The 21,508-nt window shown below is 37.4% G+C and overlaps 3 protein-coding genes and 1 pseudogene across 4 annotated transcripts; 1 reads left to right on the forward strand and 3 right to left on the reverse strand.

Annotated features, from left to right (window-relative positions):
- Nucleotides 1-1,397: 1,397 nt before the first annotated feature.
- LOC137713538 (uncharacterized) lies at nt 1,398-5,663 on the forward strand. The gene is made up of 10 exons (XM_068452851.1): nt 1,398-1,505; nt 1,902-2,166; nt 2,441-2,542; nt 2,743-2,912; nt 3,075-3,208; nt 3,316-3,493; nt 3,737-4,310; nt 4,464-4,576; nt 4,680-4,923; nt 5,273-5,663. The coding sequence occupies exons 1-10, from the start codon at nt 1,441-1,443 to the stop codon at nt 5,504-5,506; spliced, it is 2,079 nt and encodes a 692-aa protein (XP_068308952.1). The 5' UTR covers nt 1,398-1,440; the 3' UTR covers nt 5,507-5,663.
- A 31-nt stretch (nt 5,664-5,694) lies between these two features.
- LOC137713540 (co-chaperone protein p23-2-like) lies at nt 5,695-8,677 on the reverse strand (annotated as a pseudogene).
- A 790-nt stretch (nt 8,678-9,467) lies between these two features.
- On the reverse strand, nt 9,468-13,503 carry LOC137713214 (protein XAP5 CIRCADIAN TIMEKEEPER). Its single transcript, XM_068452492.1, has 12 exons — nt 13,188-13,503; nt 12,524-12,589; nt 12,333-12,397; nt 12,108-12,220; nt 11,628-11,706; nt 11,442-11,518; nt 11,296-11,357; nt 11,056-11,187; nt 10,901-10,954; nt 10,696-10,761; nt 10,440-10,514; nt 9,468-9,744 (listed from the first exon to the last, which is right to left on the reverse strand). Exons 1-12 carry the CDS (start codon nt 13,356-13,358, stop codon nt 9,694-9,696), a joined length of 1,011 nt encoding a protein of 336 aa, XP_068308593.1. The 5' UTR covers nt 13,359-13,503; the 3' UTR covers nt 9,468-9,693.
- A 2,148-nt stretch (nt 13,504-15,651) lies between these two features.
- LOC137712777 (argininosuccinate lyase, chloroplastic-like) lies at nt 15,652-19,916 on the reverse strand. 2 transcript variants are annotated; one of them, XM_068451937.1, is made up of 7 exons: nt 19,783-19,916; nt 18,830-19,163; nt 18,355-18,735; nt 17,932-18,080; nt 17,081-17,372; nt 16,644-16,808; nt 15,652-16,402 (listed from the first exon to the last, which is right to left on the reverse strand). In XM_068451937.1, exons 2-7 carry the CDS (start codon nt 19,148-19,150, stop codon nt 16,145-16,147), a joined length of 1,566 nt encoding a protein of 521 aa, XP_068308038.1. In that variant the 5' UTR covers nt 19,151-19,163; nt 19,783-19,916; the 3' UTR covers nt 15,652-16,144. The 2 variants fall into 2 exon arrangements, with proteins under 2 accessions (XP_068308038.1, XP_068308039.1); XM_068451938.1 differs by having other exon boundaries at nt 15,654-16,402; nt 18,830-19,078; nt 19,783-19,915.
- Between the last annotated feature and the right edge of the window lie 1,592 nt (nt 19,917-21,508).

Below are 21,508 nucleotides of genomic sequence, written 5' to 3' on the forward strand. Positions count from 1 at the left end.
GTAGCAATGGTCTTCAACTTTAGCTCAATTGAAGTAATGGTTCTTTAATTAAAAATTCATGATCATTAGTTTTTTGAACTCATCATGGTCATTTATGTCATCTCTATTAAAACTTCTATAAAAATAAGTCACGTGCCACATAAATGAGGCCCAAATATGAAAATCTAAATGAGGAAATTGTAGAAATAGTCTATCGGCTATAACCCAATTGAAGTAATGGTCTATCAATTTTAACCCAATTATAGCAATGATTCTCCCAACACTCGTTTTGACAAAAGTTCTGACAAAGTTGACGAAAATGACCATAGCTGCACATTTTGAAGAGTTAAAGGACCAATGGTCATAGATTTTTAATTGAAGGACTATTGTGCAAATTTGGTTAAAGTTGATGGATCATTGCTACAATTCTCTTTTTTCTCTAATGTTGACAAGAGATTAGTTTCAACTGGTTTTTTTATTTAGTTACTTTATGCAAAAATAACTACTCATTTTGGCCCACTCCACAATGTATTACACTGTTTAATTGTTAATTAGGTCCTTCTTGGAGGATATTCCTAATAAAACAAGCTCACTCAACTTGTTTATCGATATTATATTGTTTATTGAAAATAGTGTGTTTATTTTGGTCAAACTTAAATAACTAAACACTTTTCGTCCGATTAAAGTTTTCTAGAAATGATTTTGAATGAAAACCTAAAGACGAACAACACCCATCATATATTATGAAGGTAGGCAAGTATCTCCAAATGAGATGCCAAAGTATCTAAATAAGCAATAAAGCTAATAAAAGACAATAGCAATGTTTTCCAACCGAGAAGCCAAATCTAATATGGCATGACATGGAATGACATATCTCTCTCTTGTACCAGCTTCAAATTTTTTTAATTAATTATTAGATTTTTTTTGTTAATTTTTTTATTGGATTAAAGCATTGCCTTTTAATTTCTTTTCATTATACCTTTTTATTTATTTTCTTTCATTATTAATGCAAAGAAAATAAATATGATTTTTTTAATTTATGTTTAAAATTTAACATATCACGTAAAGAGAAAAAATTTAAAGCTATCAAATTTAAATACTATATTTAAAATTTAACAGCTCATTTAGAAATGATCTTAATAACTTAATTACCAACTAGTTAGCAATGGAGTTGAATAGGGCCAAGAGTGTGGTTGGTTTCTTATTCTGGATAATTGGGCCCAAATAGACCCAGAAGTTATGGAAAGACAGCCCAAGTCAGCCTCAGTGAAACGAGCACTGTGCAACACTTGGGTGGAACAGCAACTGCTGCATGGCCAGCCAAACGTGGCAGTTCCATGCAGAAACACATCTCAGCCTCTGCCTCTCCATCTCCTTCTCCTTCCTCCTTCCTCCTTCCTCCCTATTGAAACCAAACAATCTTCTGGTCTAATTTCTCTGCAGATCTGCAACAAAACAACAATGTCCACAATGAGGTTGAAGCATCTGTCCTCCATTGCAAACGACGTCGTTCAAAAATGCGCTTTGTAAGTCCATCATATATAATATGCAATTCATGTATATAGAATCCATGTTGTTCAAATCCATGTTTACCATATATTGTTCTTCATATGAGGAACAATATACGGTAAACATTTTTGTTGTTCTTCATATGCAATCTCCTGTGCACCTGCAAATATTGTTATTCATATTTGTTGTTCAAATCCATGTTTACCATATATTTTTATATATCGATGAGTGTCTTTTTTATACAAATCACTATTCTACTTTAAACTACCATAAACCGCGCATGTCGAGGGCACAGAAGAGAACACAACTGTTGTAGCCAAACCAATGGGGCTACGTCTACATCGTGTGTATATGCATGCTTCGCGATTAAATCCTATTATGTGGTTATATAATTAATATTATATTACGTGCAGGAAACTGGAAACTCCGGTGGATAAATTGGTGGAGGAATTTGAAACTACAAGGAAGACGGATGAAACGGTGCCGGTTGGTGCTAATAACAACAGTAATAGTTATGGGAGGAAATTGGTAGAATTTTGCAGTGCCAAGGCTCTGCAGAGTAGTGACATGTGCAAAACCATTGAGGAAAAGATTGCCAATGGATATTTTAGCCGCTTCACTTTCGACATGATGCTCGCTTGGGAGATGCCTACCTCCGCCGACGAAGAATCTTTTGAGGTAATTAACTATGTTCGTAATTTGATTGTTTCCTTTGATACAAACGGTGATTTCGCTAAGCCACATGATGATGTTGAAGTGAAAAGTTTGGTATTGAATTTCTCCACCATATTTACCCTATAATACATTCAAACATAGCTTTTTGGTTTTTACTTATACATCCGAGGTACGAAACTCCCACTCTCCTAAATTATTGTATTAGTTTCGATTCCCTCTCATTCTCTTAATAATAATATATATTTTTTTTTAATGTCACGTTTTTGGGGTTTTGCAGGAGTGCATAGCGAAGGAGAAAGAAGAGAAAAAATTACCTGGAAAATTTCGTTCGGAGCAAGATGACGTCCCTTTGTTCTATTCAGACCTCATGCCACTTCTTGTAAGCTATATCATTTCTTAAGATTTAATTTCATTTTGTAATTTCGTTCCGAGATACGTACATAGAGAGATGGAAAGTTGGACTGAACTAAGTTATAGGTTAAAGTAATGGTCGTTGCTCGAACCCTAACTTAATTTTGTTCCTCGTTGCAGTCACAATTGTGTTTTGTTTCTATTCATTCTTCACCTACTGTCTGGCAGGTTGATAACGAGAAAGATGTTGGAGAAGATGCATTTGTTTGGATGGGGTCGCTGGTTCCACTAGTTACAGATGTTGTCAATGGGAGATTTACCTTTGAAACTTTAACGGCGTCTACAGGAAACCGGCTCCATTTTCCATCCTATGACAAATATTTAAAGGAAATTGATAGGTGATGCATCTATAACCATATATTTCAATTGTATAATGCGTTGACGTATGCCCAATAAGCAGCTAATATTGTTGGAGACGCTCTTTAATACCTTAGTTGAACCTTCCATTTGGAATAATAATATGTTACAATTTTTCCCTTTGTACTGTTTTGATTTTATAGATGTATAAAACATTTGGTAAAACATGCAAAACCGAAGGGTGCGGAGCTTGCAGATGACGAATTCATTTTACACGTCGAGGGAACTGCTAGCACACAGCGAGTAGTGCGCCACATTGGAGGAACAAGTTGGCCTGGTTTGTTTAGAAAAGAGAACATTGATCATCTCAATCTTATATGTAGTTTCTGTTCCCCATACTTAAGCAATCGATTTGATATGGCTAGCCATGCATCGGTATTTCAGGTAGGCTTACATTAACAAATTACGCACTCTATTTCGAGGCTTCTGGAGTATTAACGTATGAAGATGCTCTTAAAATACACCTTACAAAGGATGTGGAGCAAACGGTGAAGCCAGCCTCAACAGGGCCATGGGGTGCTCCACTTTTTGACAAGGCTATAATTTACGAGTCTCCTGAATTGTAAGGACATATACTCTGCACTGCATTCATATTTTAGTCTAACCCAAAGCACTAAATAGCTAATCGATCGATGTCTCGCTTGTTTAGAAACTAGTATTTGACACACTAAAAACCCAAAATCTTCGCTAGGGTTTCTAGTCATCCTGATCCCACATCGACCAAACAGAAACACAACTACACGAAGTTCGTTAGAATCTTGATATTGTTGTTATAGATTAATGATTTGTTTCACCAAATTTGTAGATCAGAGGGGATTGTTCTGGAGTTCCCTGAGATAACAAGCTCTACAAGGCGTGACCATTGGCTTGCCCTCTCCAAGGAGATTATGCTGATGCATCGTTTCCTAGCAAAGTATGAGATAAATTGTCCGATACAAGCATGGGAGATGCATTCAAGGACAATCCTAGAAATAACAAGGCTCCATGCAGCAAGAGAAATGCTGAGAATATCACCCCCTCCACCAACAAGATTCTTAATTTTTTCTTTGTTCGATGAGATACCGAAGGGAGATTATGTCCTGGAAGAGCTTGCAGAGAGTCTTAAAAAGGGAAACAGCGGGCATCCATGTAGTGCTAGTTCAATCCTAAGGAGCATGAACTTGTCAGAGTCAATGATCATCTCAAGTTTAGGTCAAGAGACAGAAGCAGGCCGCAGCGAAAGTGCAACCCCAACTCCAAGCGGTCAAGTCGAAGACAGTTCCTTACTAGAAACAGCAATTAATCAAGCAAGAGAGGAAGAAAAGGAAATGGCTATTGCCAAAGCTACCACAAAGGAATTTAAAGAGGAGGGAATCAGTGAAAGTGCTACTACCTTTTTGGCAAGTATCTAACCCCGTCTATATCACTCTAGAGCAACTTCCATCTATCCAACGGCGGAAATATCCTTGTTTATATTAAGCTTGATTTTCCTCCGCACATGTACCTTCGCAGACATCCTCACTACAATCATCTGACTTCGTTTTATTGTGTAGGAGCTACTAAGGCCCCTTAGGAATTCAGTGCCTTGGTTTGAAGAAGTACTCGCATGGGAAAGACCGTCAACCACTCTCACGGTGGTTGCTGTGGCTTTAATAGTCACCTATCAGTAAGTCTCGTTTCTCTATTTAGCTGCAGTGCTACGTAAGCTTAATAAAATTTGAAGTTGGTGAATGAGACTTTGTTAAAAATAATTTCTTCCTGATATGCAGGGAGTGGGTTGGCAAAGCAATAGCCGCTTTCTTCATTTCGCTTGTTGCGAAGATGGTTAGAGCAAGACGGCAAAGACTTGATATAAAATGCAATGAGATAGTCGTGTGCACCGCCTCGGACCAGAGTACAATAGAAAGCATAGTGTCTGCTCAACATGGAATGCAAACTGTGCATGAGATGGTGCAGATAGCAAATGTTTCGATATTGAAGTTGTGGTCCATATATATTTCGAAGGCTCGCAAGGTATTTATTTAAGGAAAATTAATAAAAAGAGTGAAAATTTTGAGTTTTAATGATAAGGACAAAATAAAAAGTAAAATGAATAGTACCAAGATTGACTTTTTAGTTTAAAAATGTGATTTTTCGTTAAAGTGAACAGTACGGGAAGCTTTTTATTAAAATTCCCATTTATTTATGCAGCCAAGCTATATATTCACTTCTACAACTCACTATGTGCACAACATTAGTAGCAAGAGTCGAAAATACTCGTAATTTCGAGGCTCAAATGTCGCAATGCTTATGTCCTGCCGACTTTTTTCATGCACATAAGAGATTGATCAATCCAATTAACAAACTTTAATTGTTGTTGCAGCATGCAAATGCGGCGATGGCGTTGTTGAGTGCGATCGCAATATTTTTGGCGGTGGTTCCGGTGAAGTTCATTATAATGGCAGCCATAGTTTGTTGCTTCTCTTCGACATTGGCATCAAGAACAGGTATGAGTAAGGGGGAGAACCAAAGCAACAGACGACTAAGAGAATGGTGGGATTCAATTCCAGTCATTCCTGTCCGTGTTGTCGAGACTCGAGAGTCCAAGACAGACTAAATAAGTCTGCTTCCGACTGCAACTGCCCGAAATAGTTTCCGTTGCGCTTCTGCTTCCGGTTTGTCGTGGTTCCCCGATTTCTTTTCGACATTGCGGTAAATGCATACAGAAGAAGGGTAGCTTGCATGTGCGGCCATGTGTAAATAAATATCATCATCAAGACCTATAGATTATAAATGAATGTTGTTATTGTCACACTTTCTTTACAGCAAAACTGGTAATGTTAATAATAATTGGAGTACCAGTCTCCGAATTTTAGTCGAACTGTGAGGTTCCGTCTTTCAGCTGAGTATTGGTCCTTGAATTTGTCATAATATGGGGCAATCGTTTTTTTGGATACCAGCGTTACAACTTTCACCTAATTAAGCGTCTAAAGCGGCAATAAGGGACAAAAGTTCTACTGAAGTTTAATCAAAGTGACCATTGTTTCACATTGTTACAAGTTCAGGGTCTAATACTCACAGATTTTCTCTTTGTTCTCATCGTTCCAGTTTTTTGCCGACCATTCTGCTCTTTCTGGTGATTAAAGATGAACTACAGCAGTCAACTGATCCACATTGTATGTGAAACCTTTGAGTTCGAACCAAAGAGAATACTAAGTTTAGAGCAAGAGGATCTGTCATGTCGTGTCAAAAGCGAAGTATTCTGGCTTCCATCAAGTTTAACGAGCTTTCCCTCTATTCTGATCTACATAATAAGAGTCGCTTGCCGTCCATCCCATATTGTTGCTTGCTACTGACGACTTCAGTACCATTTTCCCACATTCTCGCCTTCTCCAGGTCCGGAAGATCTGTAAACAATCCAAAACCAGTGGTTAAAGAACCGTGAGAAAGAGATGCAGATGCAACACTTTTTAACATTTCCAACACACTTCATATGACTCACTCTAATTCGTTCAACCACCGACTGAAACCAGTGTCCTAAATGGCATCGCTAGGGTTTCTTCTTTTTCAAGGACAAATTGACGATGGATGGTAACTTGAGAGTAACAGAGAAGTTGTTGTAAACTTGTAGTTTTTAAAATGCAGACTCATATATTTTATCTTTTAGGACTCTTGACGACAAACAAACTTTAAACACAACAAGAAGAAATGTCAAATGTACTGAAAGTCTACAAATTATGGCTTGAAAGAAATCAACTTGACAGTTCATGTGCCTCACTATGCGTATAAATTATCAAGTGAGTTTGCAAACAGAGGATGCTGCCACTGGCTTGCTGTTTAAGCCACCACATTATCTTGGTAAAAGAAACTTTGCGGAACTTTTCGTAAGGACTCAGCAGCGACAATTACTAAATGCACATACTTCTATAAGATTAACTGTGACGAACATCACGAACGGACAGAGAGGAAAAATACACTTACAGAGCATTCCGTCATCATCGCTGCTTCCACCATCTTGACCAACATACTGCAAAAGTACAAAATCCATTTTACCTGATTAGGTGAAGTTAATCCATTACTCTAAATGATACAGGGTGTCATATTTACCGCATCATGATCATCATCGGAGGCCAAATCAGCTGAAAAAGACCAAACAAAAGTTGAGTCAGATCCAGGAAAATCTCTCTCAAGAACTTTACTGAATTTGCAGGCACATGATACTTAAGATTGTGTCGAATTAAAAACCGGCAATCATGCCCAATTGGCATTGCCCAGGCCAACCATGGCATTTCATATTAACACTAACAGTGCGGGTAACATAAAGATACCTACTGAGCATTTTGGGACCTCATGAATTTGGAAAATGATTCCTGACAACTTTAAAGAGTCAAATTAAACCTAAATAGCACAATAACAAACCAAACTAATCCTAAAACTGCAACAAGAAATCTGAATGTTACCTAAATAACCGTGTAAATTTCTTTAACAAACGTAAACACCACCATTCGGAAAATACTTGTAACCCATCTTCACAAAAAATATCAACAAGGATCCCTCCCTCCCAACTCTAAAAATATCCTAATATACTGTGCATTCTGTGGAAATTTTTATCAGCTATACTTGCCTTAGTGTAGATACTTGCCCCATTGGATTCTACATATACTGAAAAAGATGGCAACTGTTGAATCTTCGCTTGCCCTTTTACCAGCTACTTGAAACGTTTGGTCTCCCTCTGCTACTCTGATAATCTTTAAATAGGGACAAGGTCCCAAGGAGCTCAGTTTTATGTACACGCCATAGTGAGCGGACGAAATCACCAGATAGTCCTGCTTCTCTCCTTTCGATCACTCACTACTTGGACAAACAACAACAAGTGCATGAACAAGAAAAGGCAAGACATATGATTCTACTTGCCAAACTATAGCGTTTATATGGACTCATATATCTTAATATGTTTGATCCAAATTCCAGATAGTTCACAAGCTATGAACTTTATTCCATCCTAAATTACCTCTCCTATCCAAAAATTCATTTCGGTGGTTCGCTATTCACCTCAGAATCATAAATTGGTAAGACAAAATCATAACCAGACGAACCCCATCAATCAAAACATGATAAAATTTCGAAAAATAAACCAATACCAAACAAAAAGCTAAAACAAAACAACCCAATTTATAAAAATCGAAACTTGACGAACAAAAACAAGTTACAAGTCTCACCTTCCTCGTCCTCGTCACACCATTTGTTCCAATCAACCTTAATGTAGGGCGCCGGCTTCTCTTCCGTCTTCAGCAACCGCTTTCACCAACCTCTCTGCTCCTTCTGGATCGAGCAGAGAATGTTCCGGAACCCAGTTCGGGTTTTGCAGCCGTCGGGGGTTATTGGACCGTACAGTTCCAGAGTGAAGTGAAAGGGCTCGCCTTGGACTCCCACGGCGGAGAAGCTGAAATATCCCCCAGGCTCGCACTTGACGGTGGTGTCTTTGGCGTCCGGTAGCGCCACCATCAGGTACACCTTGTTGGAGCGCTGCGCCCACAGAACCTCCGGCTGCCGACTGGTCCCACCACAAAACACAACCAAAAATTAATCAAACTGAAATCTTTTAGAGAGAGAGAGAGAGAGAGAGAGAGAGAGAGATTGAGGGGAGAGAAGGAGGACCTCATTTCAAAGCGTCGCTGCGGCCGGGGGAAGGCACAGATCAGGTGTAATGGGTACTGTAAGAACAGCGAGCACAAGGCGACAAGGAAATGGAGAATTTTGACATAAACCCTCCACGGTCAAACCTATGTAGAAGGAATGTTCCAAAAAAGTCAACTGTAAAATTGTAAATCTGCGGTTCGGAGTGGTTCGTAATTAGATGGTTAAAAACTCATCTTGATATTCGAGATTTTACGTTCGAATCTTTGTTGTTATAATATAAAAACTACAGATCAGCCTATTATGTGTCCAAAAAAATAAAAAATGGCATTTCAAGGTTGAGTGTGGAGAGATTTTTAGTATGTTGAAAATATGACTCAGTATATTAAATGTTAAAATTTGATTGAAAGTTTTTTTTTAAAGTATTGAACCACTTATATTATGATAGTGTAATAAGTTGTATTTTCGGCACACTGAAAATTTCTCGATATCCTGTTAAGCTCAAATCCGGTTGAAGGTAGTAGGCTCTTTGAAAATTAGACGGGAGGAACTTAAACAAAATAGTAGGCTCGTTAAAACAAAAATTAACTGAGCTAACCAATTCGTGGCCCACTACGGTCTAATAATTCTCTCTCCCCATGTAATTTTGGGATATATCACATTCCACTCTTATGGACTATAAATAACGAGTTCAATACCTTAAAAAATTCATATAACTAGCCAATTGTGACTTTGACCATTTTATTTTCCAATATTGCTGTATGTAAAAAATGACTAGTCGACTAATTAAGTTTGTAAGCAGCTCGTACCTTTTTACCAAAAAAAATCCTTAATCTTTCAGGAACGTTACCATGTCTAAAAGCATAAGCACAACGTATGCCATCTCAAACATCTCCACACAACCTAAAAGAAACTAAATAGCAAATGAACGAAGCTCCAAATGCTCGTAACAGATTTCGTTACAGTTCCGATTAAGGTGTATACAATCTGCTAACAACATTCTTTTAGTCTGATCTCTGTTTCGACCACTAAGTGAAAGGGAAAAAAAATAAGGACCTGCAGTAACTGAACCTCAACCCTCTAACTAATAGTGCTGTGCAGCATACGAGGAACAACTCGCAACTGCATTCAATTCAGTCTCCCATGTCTATGAATTGTGATAACAAATCAGTCCCCGTGGATTGTGTAACGCTCCCATTTCTTCGTTGGATCATATATCTGCCATAAGAAAAAAGATAAAACGGGTGACTAAAATGAACGCTAAAGATCGTAGACAAGTACCCAATAGTGGAGTATCTCTGTAAACAGAAACATCAAGGAACTTAAAACAGGAAACATCGATACTGGAACATTACAAGAGAAATGATGCAAACTTTGAAGGAAACATCACAAGAGGTTTATGCACTTTTTAGGTGGATATATTGTCACGCAAAAACCAAAAGTGAACATCCCATATTGCTATAAAAGAATAAAGAAGCACGAAGCTCATCTGCAAGTCTTATGTTTGATTTTGGCTACTCAAGTATATTAAACACATCTTATATACTTGGATGAAGTAGCAAAAAAGGTAGGCAATGATCCCATTGAAAGAGAGGTTAGAGAATTAAACCCCGCTCCCATACTCAAACTTATTTACTGCCCATGCTGGTGGACACAATAATGTTATCCCACTTAAAATTAAAATTTATCAGCAATATTCAGATATTGGTTTCACTACGTATACAGAAATTGCATACTCAAAAGCATTGTAGTTAATACTCAAGATAAACAAGTTGTAGAATGGCAAGCAGTATACCACAATATCAATCCTGTCTGGAGTGAAAAGGCGAAAGGGACACTTTGCTATACATACTATATATAGCACACATCTAAGAATAGAGAGTGAGAGAGGGAGTCCGAGAGAAAGAGGGTACCTCCCATCTGGAAGCAGGGAAAATATGCTTGTTCTTCTCATACCAATGCCTCTCAACGACCTTCCCAGCATGAGACTGCCACAAATATAAAAGCAAAGATATAAGAATACGAAGGGAGCCATGTCATTACCAGAAATAGATACCTGAAAAGTATAAGCAAGCATACTCAAGCCATGGTAATGCTCGTCTTTCATTTCTTTAGTATTGGAAACTTTCTATGTAATAGAGGATTACTAATAATGAATCGACAATGTACCTCATCCTTCTCTATTGTAGCATCAGCAATTGTTCGCACATCCTCATGCACATCAAAATGAAAAAGCTATACAAAATACAACAGAATATCGTAATGAGTTACTATCAATCAGCACATCCTACAATAATATTTCAGACAAACTTAACCTTAAATACAATTTTTCCCAAATGACGGAAGAAGAAGAACAAGAAATATTGAACATTACCGGTCCACTTTTTCCCCTAGCCTTGTTTACAATTAGCTCATAGAAACTATGCTGCTGTACTTCCACAATCATGAAAAGTAATGGGAAATTAATTAGCATTTATTCAGTAAAGTTTCTACCAGGCAAATGCATTACTAACAGTTGTTTTTGCTTACATGTGGAATGATAAGATCTTCTTTTACATATAGCAAATTCTCCACTGAGGTGGTTCGCACCTCTCGAAACTCAGGTGCAAGTTGCTGTTGAACAGCCTTAAGGAAATCTCCGATTTTATCACCCTTCTTTACCTGAATGGAAATAAACAGAATATGAAAAATAATAGAAAAGACGATAGTTTCAATTTTAAAAGAGGAATCATGAAGTGAAAACAAATGCAAGTCGAGCATGTTACTTGCCTGTAGCACTCTCCTATGCCCAGTTCCATCCCAATAGCTGTAAGTAATTTGAAGTGACTCCCCTGAAAAAACGCGTTGAAAGTTTCTTTCAAAACTTCTTACTGGAAAAGGAGAAAAACAGAGAAAAATTAGAAAAGCAAAATTACTTCTTATTTTATCCTGCTCAGTCTGCCACTGCTTCCGCAACCTTTCACGCTCAGCTTGTTCCTCTGCCTCCCGCTCACTGAAATAAATCCATAGCACCTCTTAAGTTCAAATGTTAGACCGAAAAAGAATCAAATAAGAGCAAGGGTTATAAAAGTTTGTTAAAGAAAAATAGAAAAATATTACACCTATCTGGCAGAAAGCTGGTCTCCACTGTAGGATCTTTCCCAAGTCTACCACACCGTAATCTTGTAGCCTCCGTGCTTTCTGTAGAAAAAGCATATAATCAAAATGAAAGAACAAGAATCAGTATTAAGTTTCTAATAGGCATCCACAAAAACACCAGATAAGAATACCCTTAAGTGGCCACTAAATCATCAAGTATCTAAATATATGCTCTCGTCAAAAATTAGAATGGACACTTCTATACAAGAAAGTTGCAATATATATCAGTCTAGATCTACACCTAAAGTTCATCAGGGGAGAACGTGTCAAATAAAATGGTGAAAAGAAATGCCAAATCAATCTACAAAATTCCAAATCCAAACAATAAACTTCAGTGATGGTCGGTCATAAAAAAATAAAAACAATATGGGTCCTACGAGCAACTTAAGGCACTGCATAACCAGAATAATTCTTATTAATTCTTTAAGGAGAGAAGTTCTTACTATTTTCTCCACCTTCCTCTTCAATTCCATCCTCAACTTCATCTGCAAAGGACAATCGAGAACTCCCCCTTATCTTCCTCTTCTTTCGCTTTTGTAATTGGAGTTCCTCCTCCCTGAATTATAAAAGGAAAAACAATATTAGACTGTTGCAGACATTGACAAACATAAACACTTTCAAATGTTCATAAGTCAAACAGCAACAGAGTCCTCAGTTACGAAACTCACTCTTGTTGTAGCTTCTGAAGTTTCTCCTTCTCTTCCTCCTCGTATTTGTTCTTAATATTTTCTTTCTACAACATAAATTGACAGTACAAGCACCGCATTTTAACCATCTTATGCTTCCATTAGTATTAGTAAATTTATAAAAAAAAAAAAAAAAAAAAAAAAAAACAATGCTAGTGTTTTATTATATTCACCTTCTCCACATACTGCTCCCTTGTAACCAGACCAATGGTTTCTTTCTTAAATGCCGTCTCAAGAATCTGAAATATCAGACGAGAAAATCGTTAATCAATGAATAAAATTTTGTCTATACAAAACTTGGTATCTTTATCTATTTCAGCACACCTATTTGGTACCGCAAATTAGACCTGGCATTTTGGACATGACCCGTTAATATTAGTATTTGGGTGGATGCTTAACAGGTTGGGTCGCTAACGGGTGAACCCATTAACAACCCGTTAAATAACGGGTCATTTTGGGTCAACCCGTTAGACCCGTTAGCATCTATTAGTTGAGAATGTTTTAGTAATTTCAGTCAAGTCTTAACAACAAAAAATAAACTCTATGCAAAATAATAATAATAATAATAATTGTTAAGGGTGACCCGTTAGCTTAACGGGTTGAGTTCGGATGACCTGTTAACTTAATGAGTCGGGTTGAACCCGACCCAAACCCAATAAACCCAACTTGTTTACAGGTCTACCACAAATCATAAGGACAAGAAGAAAAAACTGAATGAATAGTTGCACAATTTTCATGCTTATCATTCACTGGTAAAACAGAGATAACTGACACTGAAGTATATGAGCATGGGGAAAATTTAAAACCCTAGATATGAGTTAGGTTTCAAAGACAAACCTCAGAAGTACTTGATCCGAATTGGAGGAGACCCGGCTGGCCGTTATCGGAGGCCGACTTGCTTTTGAGCTCATGAATTTTCTGGCGCTCGGCTTCTCTTTGCTTCTCGAGTCTTCGAATCCTCACGGCATCTTGAGCCGTGCCCACATATCCGTCTCCCATACCCGACATCTTTTCCTCTCACTGTATTCAAACCCCTACCCCTCCTGGTATCCCTTACTTTGAACTGATAAAATACATTAAGGTTAATAATCTGGGTTCTTGATCAAAACAACTCCTCAGCATAAACCTACTAGAAATCTGACCTGTATTATTAAAAAATTCCATAATTTAGTTTAAATCATTGGGAATTTCAGCATAAAATTAACAGCTTTTTAGCACTCATGGATTATAAATTTGAGAAATTCCATGCTCAGAGCTTGAAATTTGGGAAATTACAACTTGTTGTGATTAGGAAAATGTATTAATTTAAATGTCAATTAGAAGTTAGCCACTTAAAGCTCAAATATTTGTTTGCCCCAAACAAGGAAGTAGCACTGACTGCAAATCATAAAAACTCGCTCACGAATGCATTTTTCTCAAGAAATCCGCACTCTTAAACCTCAATTAGCAAAAATTAAGCCATAATTTAATCCTAAATTAACAGAAAACAATCAATGATTGAAAGATGGTGAAATACCTGGGTGCGAAAAAACGAATTGAGGAAGAAGAAGACGAGCCGTGAGAAGAATCCGAATGAGAAAAAGGAGGGAAGAGAAAATTAGAGGGAGGTGAAGGTGGTTGCGAAGAGAATTCTGGAGTCGTCAGAGATGGGGACCCTCAGGTAATTTTCCGACAAACCCGTGTAAGACTATTCGGAGTTATTATGGTGTAGTTGATTTGTGAAGATTTTAAAAGATTTTAAAATATTAGTATACTCAATTAAAAGATTTTCAAGGATTTTAGAATCTATTCAAATCTATGTGTAGTCAATTAAAAGAGTTTAAAGGATGTCCAAATCTAAGCGTATTAAAAAAATTAAGATTTTGGAGGATTTCAATAGTTATGGATTTTGTGGAATTGGAGAGCCAAAAGTATATATAACCAATACTAAAAAGAATCCAAACTCACCCCTAGGATTTCAAATCATTCCACCACAATCCACCACAATCCATTCAAATTCTTTAAAAATCCATATGAATTTCGTAGAAGTTTTTAATCCTCTTAAATCCTATCAAATCTATCACTTTTAAAATCCTTTAAAATCTTAGTTTGACTACACCCCCTAAAATGCACAACATATACCAAGTTCGTTATTTATTTTCTTATAAGGAATTGTTATTGGCATTCCAAAGTTCTCATTCTACACTCCAAACTTTCTATATTTAAAAAAAAAATAATCTTATGAGGAATGTAAAATGAGATTTTTAGAGTGCCTATAACATTTCCTTACTTATGTTATAATATAAATAGTAATACTATGTTATGGTGTCCTTCATAGGAGAACTTGATAATTTTAGCCAAGAGTAGAAATAGTTTATTAAAATAAGTTCACTTCTTTAAATTTAATTATTTACTTATCAATAATTATCTCTTCAATGATAAGATTTATTATAAAAATCAAATTTCTTCCTAATTATCTCTTTGATTACTTATTTTTATTTATTTTTTTGTTATTTCTTGTTCTTCCTCTTGCTTTAAACCTCATTTATAGATTTTATTTTTAATTTTTATAATCAACATATATCACAGGTTAATTGTATTCATCTACTTATATGACATATTCATTTTTATAATCAACTTGTCACATATTAATGTGTCTTATTTATAGGTATGTTATGTTTTTTATTCTACCTTTTAGTTAGGCTTCATATCTCATGTATAGGTATAATATACATTCATATAGTTGTTACTTGAGTTAGGGTAGAATGTTTTGCATATAAATTTATGTTAGTATTATAGTATATTATTTTTTTTGTTATAAGATATTAATTAGATTTTTTGGAGTTGGAACATGCATAATATTAGAAGATTTTAATTGATTTGTAATATTTTTTATAAGCAAAGAGCAAGAAAGATTTTCATTGAGTTATACATGTTATTTGGTTATTCAACACTACGACATTTGATGTAAACATTTCTATCCATATCTAATAAGATTAGTCCATCGTTTGACAAAAAAATAAAACAAATTTTATGGGCTCATTTTAGAAGTACTTTTAAATAATTAATAAAGCTTTTAGAAAAACAAGTTCATGATTTTGTTATGTGTTCTCTATTTTGTAAACTGCATTTTCTTTTGCCTTGCCAAACGCCATTTCAAAATGTAGGGTAGTGTTTTCAGACAAGGCAGTATCATGGTAATATTATTATTTTTTGGCTGTTAGATTCCTTAATCTTTTGGTTCATCATTGGTCAATGAAAATTACAATACAAATGCCTTTCAATATTGATCCGAATTGTACCCTAACTTGTGTCGTTGCTTTAGAAACTTAGTTATGATTAACCTGAAGAACACAAATTTGACTTAGGACGAAGATTAGATGTACCCTCCGGGCATATCTACTCGAAAATAGCCTTACGTTTTCGAGGATGTCACAGTAAGGGCAATTCAAACAAATTACGTACTTTCTCGCATAACAAGGCGTCATTGATGGGAGGTTACATGCCTTGTGTTTAACTCCCTGTTCATTTTGTATCGCATTCTCAATAACTGTCGAAAGACTCAACCAAATTAGATAAAATAATTGTGAATTGATCCAACCAGAACTTAATGGCACAACAATCTGATCCTTCAAATCTACCATACTTCAAAATTACATGTACTTACTGAGAGAAGTTCGCATCTTTCATACTCGCTAACTCCAACTATTCAAGACTATTCGTTCCTCAGCGAAGCACTACTTCAAAGCGTCCGGTGAATGTGTTCCTAATCGATGTCAGCGATCCACGTTAAATATCTCTAGCACCATAGTTTGTCAGACCCCTTTGTTGATTTCAAGTTTTGTAACCCAATGATCAAGCTGACTGGCGACACATGCTGATCCTGTGGAGCCATACGAGGAGAATTTCTTAACTGAATTCTCTACTCCAAGAAACTCATATACATCCTTGTCAAACACTGGATCAATACTTTTGAGCTCATCGACACTCAAATCCTGCAGCTGGCAACTTTTTGAGACGCACACGGCAACTGCCCTTCCAACTATGTCATGAGAAGTTCTGAAAGGTATTCCCTTTATAAAACAAGAAAAGCAACTTCAGTAGCAATTATTGACAAATGTTATGAATTACATGTGATCGTAAAACACGCAAATAAAATGGGCCGTTGAGAACATGATCCAAGAATTTGAATAGTTACAAAGGATAGCTTCAGCATTACAACAGCATATCCAATCAAGAATGATGATTTCAAGTCCAAAAAGTTCTAAGCTTGTCTGTAATTGGCAAAAATGAAAGTTAGTCAACAGAACTTGCCTTTTTCACGAGATAATCAGCTAGTGTTGTGGCATCAAGGTGACCAGCAGGTAAACTCTTTTGTATTCTCCCCCTGTTAAAGGTAATGTTCTGTGCAAACTCTGCAGATACTTCAAGCATCCCCAATATTGTCTTCACGCTGTCAAAGACAGGTTCCTTATCTTCCTGTCTCAAGGGGAAAAGAAAGAACCCTTCACAATCATACTCAAAATATTGCAGGATTAGTTAAAAGACCAATGAATTTTACACACTGTAAGTGCAAGCAGAACAGATCCTTTTCTGTAGCATTGTGTTTGTGTATAAGTAATATGCATGCAATATCCAACCAAGACCTTAGCTTCAGGCTCAAGAACGTAAAGAGTGAACAGACCCAACTAAACCCTTGCCTTTCCGTGCTGATTGAATGTGAATTCAAAAAAGAAGAGAAAAGATTATACCTGCAAATCACGATTGTAAGCAAGGGGGAGTCCTTTGCACAATGTGAGAAGCGTAACCAGGTCTCCTACTACTCTAGCAGACTTTCCACGAACAAGTTCCATGGGATCTGGATTTTTCTTCTGAGGCATGATACTACTTCCAGTTGAAACCTTGTCACTTGGCGTGACAAATCCAAACTCCTCTGAAGCCCACAGTACCCACTCTTCACCAAGCCGGGAGAGATGAATGGCTGTGATGGCATTAGCAGAAAGAAACTCCATGACAAAATCTCGGTCTGACACTGCATCAATACTGTATTAAGAAAAGAAACTAATTATTATTTGACGAAAACAGATATAAAGAAGCATGGAATACTCAACCAACCAGAAGACAAGATTTAGACCCAACAGATGGCATCACGAAACACTATCGCTCATTAAACTGAGCTTATTGGGGCATACCTAGCACTTGTATGGCATCACAGCAAAGGGTGATGAATATATAAGTTGAACAATTGCGTTTTCCAATATTAGATAAACACTATTAATCTTTAATGCAAGAAAAACAGGAAAACAATCATCAATCCTAAGTTAAAGGAAAAGATAACATATCAGTTGCTTCTTTCACAGATTTGTTCATCAGAATGAAAAGCGAAATTGAACCATACAACTATAATCATGTATGTTGCAAGGTCTCACAAGGAAAAGGGGAGAATGCCATAAAGTAAATGACTAGTTTATTAACTATTGGCCAGTTTACAACATCATTTGCAGAGTACCAATGAAACAAAAAGGCAACTTAGCTCTAGACTGCAGCACACTAGCAGAAGTCAACTTCAATCCCAACCAAAAAGTCAATCCAAGGGACGTACCTGTTCCTCATAGGAGCAGTAAAGTCTAAAGCATCAGAGGTCATAAACCGATCGATCGGAAGTCCAGTGCCGGCCAATGCACAAGCACCTAAGGGGCAGAAATTCAACCTCACTCTACAATCTAGTAAACGGCCAGCATCACGTTCAAGCTACATAACAAGAAAAAGTGCCAAAATTAGTCTCTTCCGAAGGCCAAGGATATACTACAGCAAAGAAAAGTACTCCATAAGCAACCAACGTTTTCAATTTTAACATGGTAATAACAACTAATTGACAAATTTGTACACAAACCAACTATCAAACCACTATAAACACTACAATGTATGATTACATAGCAACTACCACAATACAAGGGCCACAAACCATATAAATATATGTTAATAATTAAAGAGTTGCATTGTGCAAAGCCATACAGATACAAACCTGCTCAACAAACGCCAAGAGCAAATGCTGAAGGAGAACAGGTTGAGCCCTTTGCAAATGCGTGTAACCAGGAACGATCACACCCTCGTTCTCCATTGCCAATTTGACAAGCGAAAATTGAAGATACTTAATCTTCACTCCAATTGCATCAATCGCGTCTCGGATCCACAATCGAAAATCTGTCAAAACCTGATCGTTTCGACTCCGAGCCGTGTGGAGCTTCTTAGCCGGTTCGCCGATCAAATCAGTCAGCGCTGCCTCAATGTTCATGTGCACATCTTCTCTGTCGGTCCTCCATTCAAACTCGCCACTTTCAATTAGCCTTTCTATCTCGCTCAGCCCCTTGTGGATGCTATCCCGGTCATTAACAGTAATCAATCCCTAAAACATAATAAAAATAAAGCTTCCCCTCAGACCAAACAGAACCCAGAAAAATAAAACTTAAAAAACCAAAAAATGAGAAAAGAGGAATGACCTGTTTGGCTAGCATGGAAGCGTGAGCCTTGCTGCCCATGATATCATGCTTGTAGAGGGCTTTGTCGAAGGAGATGGACTCAGTAAATCGTTCGACAGCATCAGTCACGCTCTCCTCGAAGCGGCCGCCCCAGAGCTTGGCCTCCTTGGACTTGGTTTCAGTGGATTGGGCCTGGGCAGCACATCGGACCTCCATCTTGGGCATCGGTATGTGAGATTGCAATGATGTCGTACGGAAGGGTCCAAGGTTCTTTGGGATCAAGTGGTCATGAGAGGGAGAGTAGAGTGAGAGTGAGGAGTTGAAAACAGCTAAGGACTCCATATTCGTGTACAATCTGTGGTGATAGATGAAGAATGAATGTATGGGGGGGTGACAAATTCAAACAAATATGGAGACCAACTTGTCCAGCCGTTATAAACAAAAGCCACCATAGATAAAACATAAACAAAAAACAAAAAATTCTAACAATCAGAGGTACAATTTTTACAAATTTTCAGAAAAGGAAAACGAAGAACGAAAAACAGAACCTAACCTAACGTATTCAATAGTGCAAAGGGTAAGAGAATATGGTCATGGTCATCCCAAAAACTGGAGATGAATCCTTTCCAAACAAGATAAAAAATTGGCAGTCGAAATTGAGCAGGGACGGATTCAGGTTCAAAAGATGGGTGGACTGAAATCCGAAAAGCGGCCGAGCTCAATTACAAACCCAATTCAGAAATTAGAAATTAGACATTTATGTGAAATCATCCAAAGCTTTCATCTTTACTATTAACTGACCCTTTAAATCCCTAAAAGGCTAGGAATTATGCGAAATCAGAAATTGGGCAGTAATTAAAATCCTAAAATCCCTAAAAAAACTATCAACGATATCAGAAATCAGAAACAATCATAAATGAGTTTACAAGAAAAAGGAAAAGAAGAAGACGAAGACAATGTGAAGAAGGACTTACAATTGCCGGAGGAAGGGCGGAAGGAGGGTGGAGTTGGATGCTGGCGGCGCAGACAATAGCGAAGGAGCCGCCTAGTTGCAGTGAGACTGGTGCTGCTCACTTCTTGCTTGCTTGGGTTTCTTTCGTATTATGCGTTACTTTCTCTTTTACAAGATTACCATATCATCTTTCATAATAAAAAATAAAAATAAAAAATATCAGAATGTATGTTTGGACTTAAGTGGTTCTAAAACTACTGAGAGTTTGAAAAATAGGGAGTTTTAACGAAAAGTCCACGATAGTGTTCATTTTAAAGAAAAATCATATTTTTATACTAAAACGTCAAATTTGGTACTATTTATTTTACCCTTTATTTTGTCATTATCATTAAAACTTAAAGTTTTCAAGTCCTTTTCATTAGTTTTTCTTAAAAAAAATATAGTGAAGGTCTTTCGAATACTTCTTGAATGTTTGGTAAGAGTTTCTGTTATATTTTACAAAGTGTTTTATATAATTGTTCGGGCCCAAAATAATATTGTTGGGCCGAGCAGCGGGTTGTGCTCGGCCCAGGGTTGTCAAGTACTATGGGCCGAGGGATAAATCCCGGGCCAATTGGCAGGGTCGGTATAGTCCTATCCTAAGAATTAGCCCAGATAAATAGAAAAGGCCGAGGAAGTCCTGGTGTGACCAGGATTCCCGGCCGGCAGAGAATAAAGCCTCGAAAAAGGGGAAGATTCAAAATCCTAGTGGGAGTAGGTTTGTTTAAGGTAGAGTTGAAACGGGACAAGGACTCCCAATGCAGATAAGGATGCAATTCGGTTTCAAGGAATGAGATGCTATAAATACAAGAAATCATGCAACAAGAAAGCCCCTTCAATGGAACATACAATCGCCCTGCACAAAACCTCTCAAATACCTTGAGATTTTTTTCCTTTTCTTTTTCTGCCAATACACCTTCAGTTTGGATAAACAGCACTGTGGAGGCACCCGGCGAGCACCTTCAGTTTGGATAAACAGCACTGATGCCGCAGAATCAGCCGACCGAGAATCACCTTCAGTTTGGATAAACAGCACTGATGCCGCAGAATCAGCCGACCGAGAAGCACCTTCAGTTTGGATAAACAGCACTGCGTCAAGGCCAACTGGTTACCTATCTAAGTCTCGGGCGAGAAGGGTTTTTGAACCCTTGTTGGTAGAGGTCACCTTGCTAACCTTCTCGGCGTAGTCAGGTGTTACGAATTGTGTTGCTTGGCGTACTGGACGCCGAGTGATTTTATGATTCGATACTCACAAGTAAGTTTTAGGGTTCGGCATTCCGACGACCAAACTACATTTACCATCAAGACATATATCACATTTGAGTACCTGTGCCCATATAGTTTGGTCTCGATTCGGTGTGCTTATACTCTTACGAATATAATCACAGTGACCGAATCGGGTTCTGACGATTTGTGAACTCCGCAGAATTAGTAGCCTTGTCTTCAGGCTATAGAACCCAGAGACCGAGAGTGTTCCTTCCTTGGTCGCAATCGCAAGATTGAGAAGTCAACGACGCGTTCAACGCGACATCAACAAATTTTATTCCTCGGCCAAGCTCGGCCGACGAGTTGGCACGCCCCGCATTCAACCGAAGGACGTAGTTAGGTTATTAGTTACTCGGCCTGCGCGCCATGTAGGTTTTGTAATTTTTAGAGTCAACAATATTGTATGCTAGTCATATATCAATAGGTTAAGTAGATAACACTCG

Source organism: Pyrus communis, chromosome 13 (assembly GCF_963583255.1).
Source record: "Pyrus communis chromosome 13, drPyrComm1.1, whole genome shotgun sequence".
Lineage (NCBI taxonomy): Eukaryota > Viridiplantae > Streptophyta > Magnoliopsida > Rosales > Rosaceae > Pyrus > Pyrus communis.

Excerpts from the sequence above, each read along its gene's own strand:
- LOC137713538 (XM_068452851.1), top strand. The coding sequence starts at position 1,441 with ATGTCCACAATGAGGTTGAAGCATCTGTCCTCCATTGCAAACGACGTC. Across the intron at positions 2,543-2,742 it reads CAGACCTCATGCCACTTCTT|GTTGATAACGAGAAAGATGT; the intron begins GTAAGCTATATC and ends ACTGTCTGGCAG. Across the intron at positions 4,311-4,463 it reads AAAGTGCTACTACCTTTTTG|GAGCTACTAAGGCCCCTTAG; the intron begins GCAAGTATCTAA and ends TTTATTGTGTAG.
- LOC137713214 (XM_068452492.1), bottom strand. The coding sequence starts at position 13,358 with ATGTCGGGTATGGGAGACGGATATGTGGGCACGGCTCAAGATGCCGTG. Across the intron at positions 10,955-11,055 it reads AAGATCTTATCATTCCACAT|CAGCATAGTTTCTATGAGCT; the intron begins GTAAGCAAAAAC and ends GTGGAAGTACAG. Across the intron at positions 9,745-10,439 it reads TCCCTGCTTCCAGATGGGAG|ATATATGATCCAACGAAGAA; the intron begins GTACCCTCTTTC and ends TTCTTATGGCAG.
- LOC137712777 (XM_068451937.1), bottom strand. The coding sequence starts at position 19,150 with ATGGAGTCCTTAGCTGTTTTCAACTCCTCACTCTCACTCTACTCTCCC. Across the intron at positions 18,736-18,829 it reads CTTCCATGCTAGCCAAACAG|GGATTGATTACTGTTAATGA; the intron begins GTCATTCCTCTT and ends ATTATGTTTTAG. Across the intron at positions 17,373-17,931 it reads ACTGCTCCTATGAGGAACAG|TATTGATGCAGTGTCAGACC; the intron begins GTACGTCCCTTG and ends TTCTTAATACAG.